Raw genomic sequence first — 15,477 nt, 5'->3', positions numbered from 1 at the left:
CCCAGGAAATCTTGAAACACATGAACCTCATTTCTCTGGACTCTGTCCAATTAGCTTCCGATTCCAAGTGAACCGAAGAGTGATTTTTATCCACAAAGAGTTTTGTTAACATTGTCACAGGTTTTTTTTTCCTACTCCTTTTTTTGTAAAAGAATCTGGGTCACTTTACAAAGGGCTCTAGAAAGCAATCTGTAGATGCAGTAAGATATTAAGTCTACTCACTTTTCGAGTCTGCATCTTTTCTGTTCGCCTTCTAAATGCAACATAAGGATCATTTGTGCTGGACCCATCACGTTTCTCCTGTTTCACTGCTGAGATAAGAGAGGGGCCTCGGGAGTTTTTTCTCTTTTTAATCCAATATTCGTACACTTCTCTAATCAATTCATCATCTTCCTTCAAGAGTAGTTTGGCTTCCTGCAGGCTGACTGGCTAAAGATAAAATCCAAGTATGTCACTTTTATGTATTTATATTCTTTAAATAATTTCAAATTAGAAACAATACTATACCTGCTGACCACTTCCTTTTTCAAGTCTATCTATCATTTCTTCAAATTGCAAAGGAAAAATATCTATTCTTTTCTTCAGCTTATTCACAAAGGCCTCATCTTCTGAATCCAAATCATAATCCGGTTGCTCAGCATCCAAACTAAAAGCTGAACAGAGAAAAATATTTTAATATATTTTATATAATCTATGCAAAATAGTATAAAGTAATTTAGATGTAATTCTCAAAAGTTCAGTTGGACAATTTATTTGGGAGTTAAAGTAAATAGTTTAATATAAATTTCAAACTAGAAGAAATGTAAAACAAGCACATATATTCCTGCCATCTTAAAATCTACTGACTATAAACTTATATTTCTTAACAAATCCTGAGAATATGAATTTAGGGTAGCTAAATTCAGTCTAGATAAGACAGAATGTAGATATATGGTTGAAATATTATCAAATGAATATGTCAATATTTATAAAATAGCCTTCATTGGATAACTCAATTCTTCATTAAGAACTATTTAAATATATTGATTAAGGAATGAATAAGACAGCCTTGACAGATCTATCCCATTACCAATTGTACTTGCTCATTGACTACTTTGTTCAGTAGCTGTTCCAGGTTACAATGGTGCTAAAAAAATAATTTTATAACCAATGTCCACATTTACAACTTTTTACACTGTCCATCAGTCACGTGATTGCCATTACAATAATATGTTTTGTCCAATATCCAACCTATTGTTTTACTTATTTTCTCCTGGGAAATGTGCTGGTGCCAACAGCTGTGTGTGTGCCATGCAAACAGTCCAGTATTCACCATTGTTTGATTGTTTATTCTTTTGTATTCCCTTTCTCTCCAAACTCTGCACTTTGGGATTGTCTACAGAAAGTTCCCCTCCCTCCTGCAGAATCGAGAGATTGGAGAGAAAGGGATTACAACAAAATACACAGGCACACAATGGGGAATTCACAGAGAAAGAAATGTGCTAGTGCCAGTAGCCACCTACACACAATGCAAACAGTCCAAAGTATTCCCCATATTGTAAGACGGTATCATGGCCCTGATCCTTTGGACAAGCCCTTATAATGTTGCCCTATTGATTTATTTACAACACCATTTGTTGTACTATATTCCATGTGAAAGAAAAAAAGAAATATGTCAAGTTGTAATCTGTAGGATATTGACAGCTAAATAAAATTCGGAATTGTTTTCATTGTATAGTACCTCTCCAATTCCATTTTCTTTGACCAAATTTTAAAAAACTACCTGACAATGTTAAAAGTTTGATATAGACTGTTAATGAAGTGAGTAGATAAATTTTCAGTTTGTTCATGAAAACTCTGAACACATTATAAATTAGCTTAGCCTACCTGTAAAACCATATAGTACTATGAGATTGCAAACATGTACATACGTCAAATATACTGTGTACAAGTAGTCCTTGACTTATAAACACAATTGGGACTGGAATCTTAGTCACTGTATGAAGCAGTCATTAAGCGTGACACCCTCATGGCTCTCCCAATTGGTTGTTAAGTGACTACATGAGTTGTTAAGCCTGCCAAAGGAAAATAGGCAGCTCCCTTCCATGCGCAGAACACCTGCAGCAAGCAGAAACAAACCTCTGATCTTTGAGATCCAAACTTATTTCTGTAACCTGCTGCAAATGTTCCCTTCCCCACCATGCAAGGAGGGCAATTTCTTGGGGACTATAAAAATGAAGGTCAAATCTTCGTGATCTGATCTCCATTTCTGCAGCCCTTTAGAAGAGTTTTTCTCCGCTCCCTGAACTGAAGGGAACTCATGTACTGAGTTGGAGAAACAAGAAGAGATTGCAAATAGCCCTGCTTTGTTTCTCCTACCCAACAAAGGATTCCCCCACCTATTAAATGGAGGGGAGGGGAAAACTTTTGACAAGTGACAACATTTTCCAACCTTCCCTGCCAGCTTCCCCACTGTTTTTCTGGAAAAGGTAGAAGGATTGCAAATGGTGATTACATGATCATGGGGCACTTGTCATCCAATCTGAAATTTGTAAAAAATCCCGCTCATGTAACCATGTGGGGAACACAGTGTGACATTTTTTGATAGCTGGAAATGCTTTCTAGACTGCAAAGCAGCCCCCCCCCCAACCTTTTGGAACCAGGGACTGGGTCCATGGAGTGTTTTTCTATGGACCGGAGGGTGTGTGTTTTGGATGGGGCTTCGCTGGTTTGTGTGGACCTGTTTCTGGCACGCTGTGGCCTGGTACTAGTCCACAGCCTGGGTCCAATTAATTTTAAATATTCAGTATAAATATATACTCACGCTGTATGTGAATAAGCTGCTTTGGCATTTTAAATTCTCCAGGATATATTGATTCATAATAGGCAATATTACTTTCTGCTTCTGGGACTGGTATAACCATATTATCCCGTTTCTCTCCATATACTTGCTGTGCTGAAATGGCCCGCTGGAGATGATGTTCCTACAGTTCATTAACAAAAAAAGACAGATGAAATACACACTCTATATATGTATGTGTCTAAATAATGTTAATGTGGAAACAGAACAATTGAATTAATATTAAATTGTTTCAGCCAGATATTTTTGTCTGTATGTATATAATTTAGCCTCTGTTGAAGTTATCACATTTTAATCGATTTTCACACTTAGTAAAAGTAAGCCAAAATCAAAAACACAAACTGAAAATGTTGCCAAAAGATTTCAGAATGCATTTGTCATTTTGCCTATAATAATAATAATAATAATAATAATAATAATAATAATAATAATAATAATAATAATAATAATAATAATAATAATAATAATAATTTTTGAAAGATATTTTGAGACAATAAAAATAAATTAAAACAAATTAAGCACTGATTGTTCTTAAAGTTTTTTATAAAATAATTTAAATAGGTAGTTCATACCCATATTTTGTTCTTATGCTTTAAACTATGCAAAGTAGAAATCTGATTAGAGGCAGAAAATCCATTCTTGTCACATTTTCAATAATCAACAAAATATAAATTCCAACGGATTAAAATACCGTATCCTTCCAATATTATTTAGGAATGGAGTCTAATGTTACTGCTAAACTAACAGTAGTTTCCATATTGTCTAAATGTGATTAATTAGGCAAGACGATAGAAGAGATATTATTCACCAAACTACATGGACTGGACCAACTCTGCATCCTTACTACTATTTTCTGAATCATTTGCAACATGTCAAAAAGATCAGCAAAACCCTCTTATGGACCCATACACATTTTAATAGTTTATATTAATTCAGTTATTTTGGACCAGAAGTACATAAATACTAAGCACCAATCAATCTAAAAGAATTTCCTGAATAATCTCAAATGTGTTAAAGGCATAAGGCTGACTACCATTAACTTCTATATTTTGATCCCATTTCTCAGGTTCTTTTTTTTTATTCTATCTTATTTAACAGACTTCCCAAAACTCTTGCCTATCATCAAGTTAGCTACCCCTATGTGACAAATGCACTACAACCTGTTCTAGGCATTACAGTTTATGGAGTATCCAAAGAACAATCAGCATGCACTATCAAAATTTTTCCAAACATTAAATTTTCAAGTGCTTAAGATTATTAAAGTGCTGAAATATTTACACTGTTTATACATTAGAATATTTGTAAATTGTATTTATTTATTTAGCTTATTTACAGTATATAGTGACTCTGAGCAGCATACAGCATGACAAATTAAAAACTATATAACAAACTAAAAAACAATCAGACATAAATGAAATAAAAGCAGAAACATAGAAATTAGGATTTTAAATAATCTTAAATTGTTCTTCTGATCAGCCAAATTTTTTGTTTGTTTGTTTGTTGTTTTGGCTTACTTCAGAAACAGAAAACCACATTTAACAAACAACTACCCTCAAAATGGTCTTGATTTTGAATAAAAAGCAAACATGTCTATTTCATGTAAATAAAATACAAAGGTCTCTTTTTTCTGTGTGCCTTCAAGTCAGTGTTGACTCTTGGAAGACTGCCTGGACAAATTCCTGGAGTTTTCTTGATAAGATTTCAGAAGTGGTTTGCCTCTGTCTCTTTTCCTAGAGCTAAGAGAGAATTTCTGAGCCAAAATCACCTAGCAGACTTTGTGTCTAAGACCTGACTCGTGGTTTCTAGTCTGATGTCTTGATCTCTATAACAAATTGGTTATTTTGTTTTTGACTGCTTAATAAGCAAAACTTTTACACTGGAGAGAACAATATACAAATACAGGTAGTCCTTGCCTTAAGACTATAATTGACCCCAAATTCCCACTACTAAGTAAGCAATACAGTTGTTAACTGAATTTTGCCTCATTTGATTATCTTTTTTTGCTACAGTTGTTAAAGTCAATCATTGTGGTAACATAATTGTTAAGTGAATCTGGCTTCCCCATTGATTTTGCTTTTCAGAAGGTCACAAAAGGTGATCACATGCTCTCAGGGCACTGAAACTGGCATACATTTATGCCAGTTGCCAAACATCTGAATTTTGATCATGTGACTGCAGGGATGCTGCAACAGTTGGTAAGTGTGAAAAATGACCATAATTCACTTTTTCAGTGTTGTTGTAACTCTGAATGGTCACTAGAGAAATGATTAAGTCAAAGACTACCTGAATAGCTATAGGATTACTTACAGAATAGTGGAGAAAAAAGGTGTTTCTTTTTGCCCCAACACACTTTATAGATAATATTTTTATATTCTTCACCAAGGATATGTGGACTTGAAGGCTGATTGCTCTATTTCTGTATACAGAATAATTGAATAACAGAATTGGAAAAGACCCTGGAGGTCTTCTAATCCAGCATTCCCCAACCTTTCTGGCTTTGTGGACCTGAGGGAAGAGAGGAAAGGGGATGGTTCTACGTGAACTGCGGATGAGGGCACACATCTGTCTGCACAAGCGGTAGGCACTCACCTACGTCTACAGCCCGGTTCAGAAGGGGCTATGGCCCGGTACTGCATTGCGGCCTGGGGGTTAGGGTCCCCTGTTCTAGTCCAACCCTAAACCATTTAAGACATATGGTTCACCAATCTCTTCTTCAAAACCTCCAGTACTGGAACAACCACAACTTCTGGATGCAAATCATTCCACTGATTAAATGTTCTAACTGTCAGGAAGTTTCTCCTTAGTTCTAGGTTGCTCCTTTCCTTGATTAGTTTCCATCCATTGCTTCTTGTCCTGCCTTCAGGCGCTTTGGAGAATAGACTGACCCCCTTTTCTTTGTAGCAGCCCCTTAGATATTGACACAGCTAACACACCATCCTAGACTTTCTTTTGATTAAACAAGACATACCCAACATCTGCTATCGTTCTTTGAATGTTTAGCCTCCAGTCCCCTAATCTTTGTTGCTCTTCTCTGCAGTCTTTCTAGAGCAGCGGTGTGAAACTCGCAATGTCACGTGATGTGTCGCGACGTATCGTGACTTTTTTCCCCATTGCCAGCAATAAGGTGGGGGTGGTTTTGCTAAGACGCATCAGGCCCGCGGACTGGCAGTTTGACACCCCTGTTCTGGATGCAATATATTCTAAGTGTGAGCTTACCAAGGCATTATAAAGTGATATTAACATTTCACATGATCTTGATTCTATTCTTCTGTTAGGACTGTGTTGGATTTTTGCCACACTGTTGGCTCATATTTAAGGGATTATCCATTAGGACTCCAAGATACCTCTTGCAGTTACCACTATTGAGCCAGATATTATCTAATCTACTTGTGCATTTGGTTTTTCTTGCCTAAATGTAGATTACTTTTTTCACCACTGAATTTCATTTTGTTGAATAGGGCCCAGTGTTCAAGTCAATTCAAGACAATAAATGTAGTGTGGTTGGCTGATAATCTGAATGATTTGCAGGCTATCATGATGCAAGAAGAATCATTTTTATTAGAATTGTTGGTTTCAGCAATTCTAAAAAAATAATAATAAAAAGCAACCAAATACAAAAGTTTGCCCCATAGAGCACAGACATCTTATTATGCTATCAGTCATCCAATTATATGTATTAATGTTTTTCATCTCCTTATATACTTTACTACCATGACCGCCTATTTTTGGTTCTTTTTTTGTCCTTGTACATAATGCAAATTGCAAAGGAATCAAAATCTACCATCATGAAGCAAATTATTTTACTATGTGAAACCCAACTACATCTCTTTAAAATTGTGTAGTTACATATGATTCCAGGGAAGTGGATACAATTTACAGAGCAGCACATAGCAAACCAAGTCTTCCAGAACAGGTTCTTTAAAAATACAAAAGCACTACAGTGCAGGAACCTTCTTGTATCTCCTCTTCATATATGCTGGCGGAACAGTAAAAAAAATGCAAGTCTATGAAAATTTGTATCAAAGAGTAGCTTATTAATGATTGAGTAGGAACAATCCATTATAGAATTTCACCAGCAAAACAAGTTGAAAAGTTGTATAGGCAGTTTTTGCTTACCGATAATAATTGGGAATTGAAATCCATCATTAAATGACATGGTTCTAAGGCAGTGTTTCTCAACCTTAACAATTTTAAGGCATGTGGACTTCAACTCCCAGAATTTCTGCTGGCTGTGGAATTCTGGGAGTTGAAGTCCACATGCCTTAAAATTGTCAAGGTTGAGAAACACTGTTCTAAGGCATAATACCACGACTCCATCAACTTACTATAGCAGTACCAATTGCTGTTGTTAGATGAATCCCTCATAATCTCCATTTGCAACCTCCTAGTTGCTTCCCCATTGACTTTGTTAGTTGGAAGCTGGCAATGATGGTTGCAAATGACAATCACATGATTGTAGGATGCAACAACTGTCATAAATGGAAGCTGTTACCAAGCATCCAAAACCGCATTCATTTGATTGCAGGGACACTGGGATGACAACTATGAGGACCTGTCATAAGTACCCCTCATTTAGCAGTAATAATTTTGATCACTGAATGAGTGGATGTTAAATGAGGACTATCTGTACTGCATAATGATCATCAATCCTGTAAAGAATCCACAGAAGTTAATCAATGTCTAAGGATTTTTTCTTACACTGAATGGATACAAACGTTCTTCAGGCATCAAACGTCATTTCAAATACTAACAAAAGGATTGAGCTCATCCACCCCCTGCAATCTAGTATCCGGCATATAAAGCAATATTTTATAGTACAAAGAAATAGTTTTTATCACCTATTGGTAATTAAAGTCACCCACACTTCTCTTACAAAGAACAGTAGAAATATTGGGGAAGATCAGACAGTTTTTATAAATTTATTTTAAATCATTTCCAAATTAGTCCTTCACAACTGGGACTGGGACTCCCATCACTAAGCAATGAGGTTGTTAGTGCCTGACTTACAATTACAATTGGGAATGGAACTTCCATCACTAAGCAATGAGTCATGCCCAATTTTGACTTTTTTTTTGCCAGTCTTTTAAGCTAATCACACAGTTGTTAAACAAATCTGATTTCCCTCACTAAATTTGCAAATGGTAATCAAATGATCCCAGGATGCTGCAACGATTTGTAAATACATGCCAGTTGTCAAGTGCCTCAATACTGATCATGCTGCAATGGTTGTATGTGAGGACCAGTAGTTGAGCTTGTCCATTCCTCATATTTCTGCTGTATATAACAAATGGGCAAATATTTTTCCTTTAAAAGTGTTAACTGCTGAACGGATGATTCTTATAACAATACAATAATAAACATTGTTTATGTTAATAATTATAAAATTTAAAACTCTGAAACATTTTTCTGCATAAATAAGACCTAAAATGTAGTCTGTTTTCCACACCTCCTAAAATTAGATAAAAGAGAACTCAATTTAAACAAATGCATAATTATGTATTATGCATGTTCATTAATTTATTAAGAAAATTATTTAAAAACTACATATTATGTATAAAAATATATAACATTTGCTTTCAATAACTGATGTGCTTGGGCAGCAATTATTGCAACTAAACATTTTCAATGACTATTGATCAGTCCTGCACACTAGCTTGGAAAAATTCTAGCCCTTTCCTCTTTACACAACATTGGGAACTTGGTGGCTCCCTTGCATGAAGTATCTGCTTCAGGTCCTTCCACAATCTTTCTATAGGATTAAGGACAGGACTTTGACTTGGCCACTCCAAAACAGTAATTGTCTCCTTTAACATTTTTGGTCATTGTCTTGCTGCATGACTTACTTTCTCTCTGTGAATTTCAGTTCATAGACCGATACCCCAACATTTCCTTGTTGAATTTGTTGGTATAATTCAGAATTCAGAATTCCTATCAATGATGGCAAACTCCTAATCCAAAAGCAGCATAGCAGACCCAAATCACAACACTGTCACAGTTATTTCAAAATTCTTTAAATATATATATATTTAAATTAAAGTGAGCCTAGTGAGCATTAACAACTGTTTTTGGAGCCAAGATTTCCCATACCTGATAATAATCCTTTTGATTAAAAAACGTCAGTTATAATCCCAGAAGTCTGCATACTTTTCCCACATACAAATAAGTAGGTTTGACCATTTTTCTCAATAAACCAATGAACATATTTTTGACTCATTTGTTTAATTGGGTTTTCTATATCTGAGTTTAGGACTTGTGTTGAAAACAAATCAAATGCTAGGCCATATTTATGCAGAAATATTAAACATTAAAAAGCTGGCAGGAAATGTTGCAAGTTTCTCTGATAAGTTCCAACTCTTTGCCTTCCTGTCATTGCAACACACACCCCTTTTCTGGACCTCCATATACTTGTACGTACCCATCCCAGCTCTGGCAATGCGAAAAAAGCTGTGATACGTCACAACACGTCATGTGATGCGACGAGTTTGACACCCATGGTTTAGATAATTCATTCTGCACGATCTCTTTGACCAAATATGAATATTTAGGTAGAAGATAATACGTGTAGCTCAGGATTGAACTTGGGTCCTTGGTGCTCTCTAAGTTTGGCTGCTTTCTTGCAGATGTTTCATTATCAAATTAGATAACATCATAAGTGCTATGATCATTTCAGACAATTAGATCCTAATCTAGTATTCACTTTGATGTGTTTATTACATTCTTCAGGTTTATGGAATATAAGCAGTCCTAGACCAGGGATAGGCAACTTTGGCTCTTTTATGACTCGTGGACTTCAACTCCCAGAATTCCTGAGCCAGCATGACTCAGCTTGGAAACCTCTCCCTGTCCCCTCAGCATGGCTGGCTCAGGAATTCTGGGAGTTGAAGTCCATGAGTCATAAAAGAACCAAGGTTGCCTACCCGTCCTAGACTTACAACCATTTGTTTAGTGACTGTTTGAACGCACTGTTACAAAGGCACTGAAAAAAGTGACTTGTGACCATTTTTCACACTTTTAATGGTTGCAGCATCCCCATGATTATATGATCAAAATGTGGATGCTTGGTAAATGGTTCATATTTATGACCTTTTATGACCATTATGGCAGTGTCTTGGGGTCATGTGATCACCTTTTGAGACCTTCTGAGAGGCAAAATCAAGGGTGAAGCCAGAATCACTTAACAACTGTGTTACAATGGTACCTTGGTATCTGACCACTTCAAAACTTGTTGAATTTGATACACAATGCATTTTGTCACAAAATATTATCCTGGTATACATCATTTGTTTAGTACTGCAATAGGAAGAAAGGAGTGGCTGTGGAAAATGGACAGGAAGACAGCTGTGGAAAACAGACAGGAAATCGGCTGTGCCAAGAAGGTTGCTGCAAAAGGAAGTGGGGATAGCCACAGAGGGTATACAGGAAGTTGACCATGTTCGGAACGTCACTGACGTAGAAAAGGGACATACAAGAAGTCCTTCCCAGCCAAAACATAGGGTCATGTGGCATGTTACGGGGTTTGTTTGGTACTCGTTTTTAGTACTTGTTGCACCTCCCGGTAGTATTGAGGTATCACTTTACTAAGTTAACAAATGCAGGGATTCACATAGTAACTGTGGCAAGAAAGATCATAAAATGGGGCAAAACTTGCTAAACAATTGTCTCGCTTAACAATAGAAGCTTTGGGCTCAATTGTGATCGAAAGTCAAGGGCTGCCTGTATATTTTATATGGATGTTAAAATTACTGGATCAAAAACCAAATTAATTGTATTTAATTGGGAAAATGGAGTGAATGATTGTTATAAATGGTAAGAAAAACTGCAAGTACAGTGAGGGAAAAAATATTTGATCCCCCGTTGATTTTGTACGTTTGCCTACTGACAAAGAAATGATCAGTCTATAATTGTAATGGTACGTTTATTTTAACAGTGAGAAACAGAATAACAAGGAAAAAAACGCTTTTCAAAAAAATTCTAAATTGATTTGCATTTTAATGAGTGAAATAAGTATTTGATCCCCTCTCAATCAGCAAGATTTCTGGCTCCCAGGTGTCTTTTATACAGGTAACGAGCTGAGATTAGAAGCGCTCTCTTAAAGGGAGTGCTCCTAATCACAGCTTGTTACCTGTATAAAAGACACTTGTCCACAGAAACAATCAATCAAATTCCAAACTCCCCACCATGGCCAAGACCAAAGAGCTGTTCAAGGACATCAGGGACAAGATTGTAGATATACATAAGGCTGGAATGGGCTACAAGACTATCACCAAGCAGCTTGGTGAGAAGGTGACAACAGTTGGTGCGATTATTCGCAAATGGAAGAAACACAAAATTACTATCAATCTCCCTCAGTCTGGGGCTCCATGCAAGATCTCACCTCGTGGAGTTTCAATGATCATGAGGAATCAGCCCAAAACTACACAGGAGGATCTTGTCAATGATCTCAAGGCAGCTGCAACCATAGTCACCAAGAAAACAATTGGTAACACACTATGCTATGAAGGACTGAAATCCTGCAGCGCCCGCAAGGTCCTCCTGGCTCAAGAAAGCACAGGCCCATCTGAAGTTTGCCAATGAACATCTGAATGATTCAGAAAACTGGGTGAAAGTGTTGTGGTCAGATGAGACCAAAATCAAGCTCTTTGGCATCAACTCGCCATTGTTTGGAGGAGGAAGAATGCTGTGATCCCGAGAACACCATCCCCACCGTCAAACATGGAGGTGGAAACATTATGTTTTGGGGTGTTTTTCTGCTAAGGGGACAGGACAACTTCACCACATCAAAGGGACGATGGATTGGGCCATGTACTATCAAATCTTGGGTGAGAACCTCCTTTCCTCAGCCAGGGCATTGAAAATGGGTTGTGGATGGGTATTCTAGCATCACAATGACCCAAAATACATGGCCAAGGCAACAAAGAGTGGCTCAAGAAGCACATAAGGTCCTGGAGGGACCTAGCCAATCTCCAGACCTTAATCCCATAGAAAATCTGTGGAAGGAGCTGAAGGTTGGAACTGCCAAACGTCAGCCTCGAAACCTTAACGACTTGGAGAGGATTTGCAAAGAGGAGAGGGACAAAATCCCTCGAGATGTATGCAAACCTGGTGGCCAATTACAAGAAATATCTGACCTCTGTACTTGCCAACAAGGATTTTGCCACCAACTATTAAGTCATGTTTTGAGAAGAGGTCAAATATTTCATTAATTAAAATGCAAATCAATGTATAACTTTATTGAAATGCATTTTTCTGGATTTTTGTTGTTGTTATTCTGTCTTTCACTGTTAAAATAAACCTACCATTACAATTATAGACTGATCATTTCTTTATCAGTGGGCAAACGTACAAAATCAGCAGGGAATCAAATAATTTTATCCCTCACTGTAGAATGATGTCACTCTTGCTTAAAAACTTGTAAAGATGGAAACATGGATAGAAAAGCGTTATGATGTGCAAATGCTGGTAAAAGTGTAATGGATAGTATGTGGTCTACAGATAGCTCTTGCATATTAATAAATGCTTTGTAATGACAATTTGAAGTTACAATAATGATACAAAATATCTTTGCAATGAACATGCTATTTTACAACCTTGGCAATCTCTGTGAAATGTTTACTATTACAATAATTTAATATGAGTTATTCTATGCATGACTCTTCTTTTCTCTCCTCTGCCAGAGTGAGGTATGCAATGGGAAACATATTAACTGTTTGCCTAGTGTATATGTGGCTTCCAGATTTAAGCATTATAAGCAAATAACACTAGATCATTCCTTTCAATGTATATTCCCCATTGTGTGCCTCTTTTCTCACAAACATTATTTCCCTTCTTCTTAATTATCCCAGCACTGAGGTGAGAATTCCAAGGCAGAGGAGTGAGAAAAACTGAAGTAAAATCGTAAGCCGAGTCACAATCATATCATTTCCCATTTAGTGACTGCATCACCTAGTGACCGAATTGTCAGTCCCATTTACGGTTGCTAAACAAAGACTACCTCTCCTGGGAAGAATATGTGTTTCTGAAAAGGACCTAAAGGCTTGTGTGTAAGTATGTATATTTGCCCATTAAGTTACTTGGAAATGAGAGTTAGATGTGTCAAAAGATGTGGCCATCTTCTTAAGATAACAACTCTTTCCTTTTCACTATTCACTTGGATTGGTGCAGTGCATTTTACATGGGGCTGCTTTGAAGATTATTTGGAAGCTACAATTTGTCCACAAAACAGCAGCTTATTTGTTAGCTGGCATAGATCAATAAAAGCATTTTACTTGGTCCTTTAGACTCTGCATTGACTGATTATCATCTTTACATACTATTCAAAGCACTAGCCTTGACCTATAAACCTTTGGTTCCTTGGCACTTTAGGTCCCATAAGATTGTCTTCTCCAGCCCAATTCAACCTATCTGATTCATTCATTCTTTTGTAAGATGACTGTGGTATGCGACAGCCTTCCAGCAGAAATGAGATTGTCCCACATTATTGGCTTTCTGAATATTTTTATAGATTGAATTGTTTCAGAAAACCTGTGATGAGTGAAATTAGTAATGTTTCTTGATTTATTTTATAATGTTTAATTTTATATTATGGATGTTTTATTGTACTTTATTGTTATTATATTGTATTGTGAAAGTCATACAGATTCAAGAGAAGAGCTTTTTCTGCTGTGGCTCCCACCTTTTGCAACATTATGCCCCTTGATGTGAGATCCACCCCCACTCTCTTCACTTTCCAAGAGAGGCCTGAAAATCTAGCTCTGCCAATTGACTTGGGCCCCCCCCCCCGGTGTGGGTCTCACTCTGGAGATGGTTAGTAGATTAAGAAGATCTCACCTCTAGCCCATTTATATATTGATTCCTTTCTTAAGTTTTTGTTAACTTTTAATGTTTTAATGTTTATAACATGTTGTTTTATATTGTTGTTTAAATAAATAATAACATGGTTAACTACTGAGAATTTCTGCACAAGGCAACTATGAAACTAGTGAATAGCTAAATATAAAAGTGAGAATTCAGTATGTTAAAACAAATAAAAAAGTTGAATGCAATGTATATTAAGTATTTAAATATTACATGAAGGTAAAGTAAGAATAGGGCCAAGAATGAAGGGTTGATGAATGAAAGTGATCTGAATATAGAAGTGATTAATATGAAAGATGTTAAGAATAAAACCTGAATTTCAAAACAATTATACGAAGGATGACTGTATAGCAAAACGAATGAGATGAATCCATATATCTCCACAGATGAATGGAGATATAATCATAAAAAGTAAGACCGAAAAATTTAACAAAAGACAATGTATGAAATAATTTAAACATGCGAGGAAAGCAAGAATGGTTTGCAAGGACAGAAAAAGAATAGTATTGGCACAAACAGGATCTATTTATTTATAAATCTATCTCCTTTAATTTCTTTTGCTCACTATTTCTTAGTCTTCTTTTGCACTGAGCATTGCAAAAGGAAATAGTATGATGGTTTTCTGTAAAAGTCACAAACCATGGCATATAACCCACAATACCTGAATTAAGTCAACATGCCAAACAGCTTTGCATGAGGAGCAAACTCAGTCACTGTAATAAACTAATTCTGCCTATTTGTTATGCCTCATTTTGTTATAAAACATTTTACAGAATGCCACCTTTATTATAAAATTAACTTTTAAAGTATCCACATTTGACTAAAACAGCAACAGAAGCTTTTGTCTGTAACTATTAACACATACCTCAAATTGTTACATGAAATGGTAAGATCAATCCACAAACAAGGGGCTAAATGTCAAATCTGCACACAGAAGGAAGAAATTTATTGTCTGATGTTCATTGGCCTCCATTTATTTATTTATTGGGTTTATATGTCGTCAATTCTGTACAACAAAATTAAAACATCCATGGTATAATATAGTATGTAAGTAATAAACATGCATGGTTAAGTATAAAACAATATAAAACTAGATATTAAAATGTTCACAGTGAGAAAAAAACAGCTCTAACCCTCCAAATTATAACTATCATTATATCAATCACACCTGATACAGGAGAGAACTGCATAACTATAAATCAACCAGCAAGATGACATTTTTTAATGTTTCTCAGAAAACTATAGGGGTGCGAAGGTTAACCCTATATTCAAATGGGGGCTGATCCACAATTTGAAGCCGTTACATAAAAAATAAAACCATTGTTACTGGACCCCCAATCTCACAAAAAGCAAGATCTTCAAGATTTTTTTTCTTGAGACATATTTACAAGTGTGTTGGTTTTTACTGGAGAATAGAGTTCTGGAGATAACTCAGAATAGAATAGAATAGAATAATAACTTTATTGTCACTTTGAATGTACACTAATCGGCATACATTAAAATGAAATTTCGTTGCATTCAGCTCTCAAAGGGTCACCATCTCCTATATACACTACATAAATATGACAAAAATAAATACAAAATTATGCATATACCCACATATATTATATGACACAGAGAAACATCAGTCTAGTTTGGATTATGTACACATGAGCATGGCAAAAAAACCGAATCTTGCAAGTTTACCAGAGGGATGGCATAGGGAACAAAGCTATTACAGAATCGGGTAGTCCTGCTAGATATACTCCGAAACCTCCTCCCAGAGGGGAGCAACAGAAACAGAT

At 36.1% G+C, this 15,477-nt stretch overlaps 1 protein-coding gene across 1 annotated transcript in view; it reads right to left on the bottom strand.

The window, feature by feature from the left end:
• The window catches only part of EPC1 (enhancer of polycomb homolog 1), a 42,086-nt gene that overhangs the window by 20,595 nt on the left and 6,014 nt on the right, over nt 1-15,477 (bottom strand). Inside the window, exons 2-4 of the mRNA XM_015812024.1 lie at nt 2,804-2,963; nt 508-653; nt 223-429 (exon numbers count right to left, since the gene is read on the bottom strand). Coding sequence (XP_015667510.1) covers nt 223-429; nt 508-653; nt 2,804-2,963 — 513 coding nt within the window. The remainder of the gene's footprint in view (nt 1-222; nt 430-507; nt 654-2,803; nt 2,964-15,477) is intronic.

Source organism: Protobothrops mucrosquamatus, unplaced genomic scaffold (genome assembly GCF_001527695.2).
Source record: "Protobothrops mucrosquamatus isolate PMUCROS unplaced genomic scaffold, P.Mucros_1.0 scaffold61, whole genome shotgun sequence".
In the NCBI taxonomy this organism is placed as follows: domain Eukaryota; kingdom Metazoa; phylum Chordata; class Lepidosauria; order Squamata; family Viperidae; genus Protobothrops; species Protobothrops mucrosquamatus.
The sequence above is the reverse complement of the archived record's forward strand: the minus strand, read 5'-3'. Positions and strand labels throughout refer to the sequence as shown.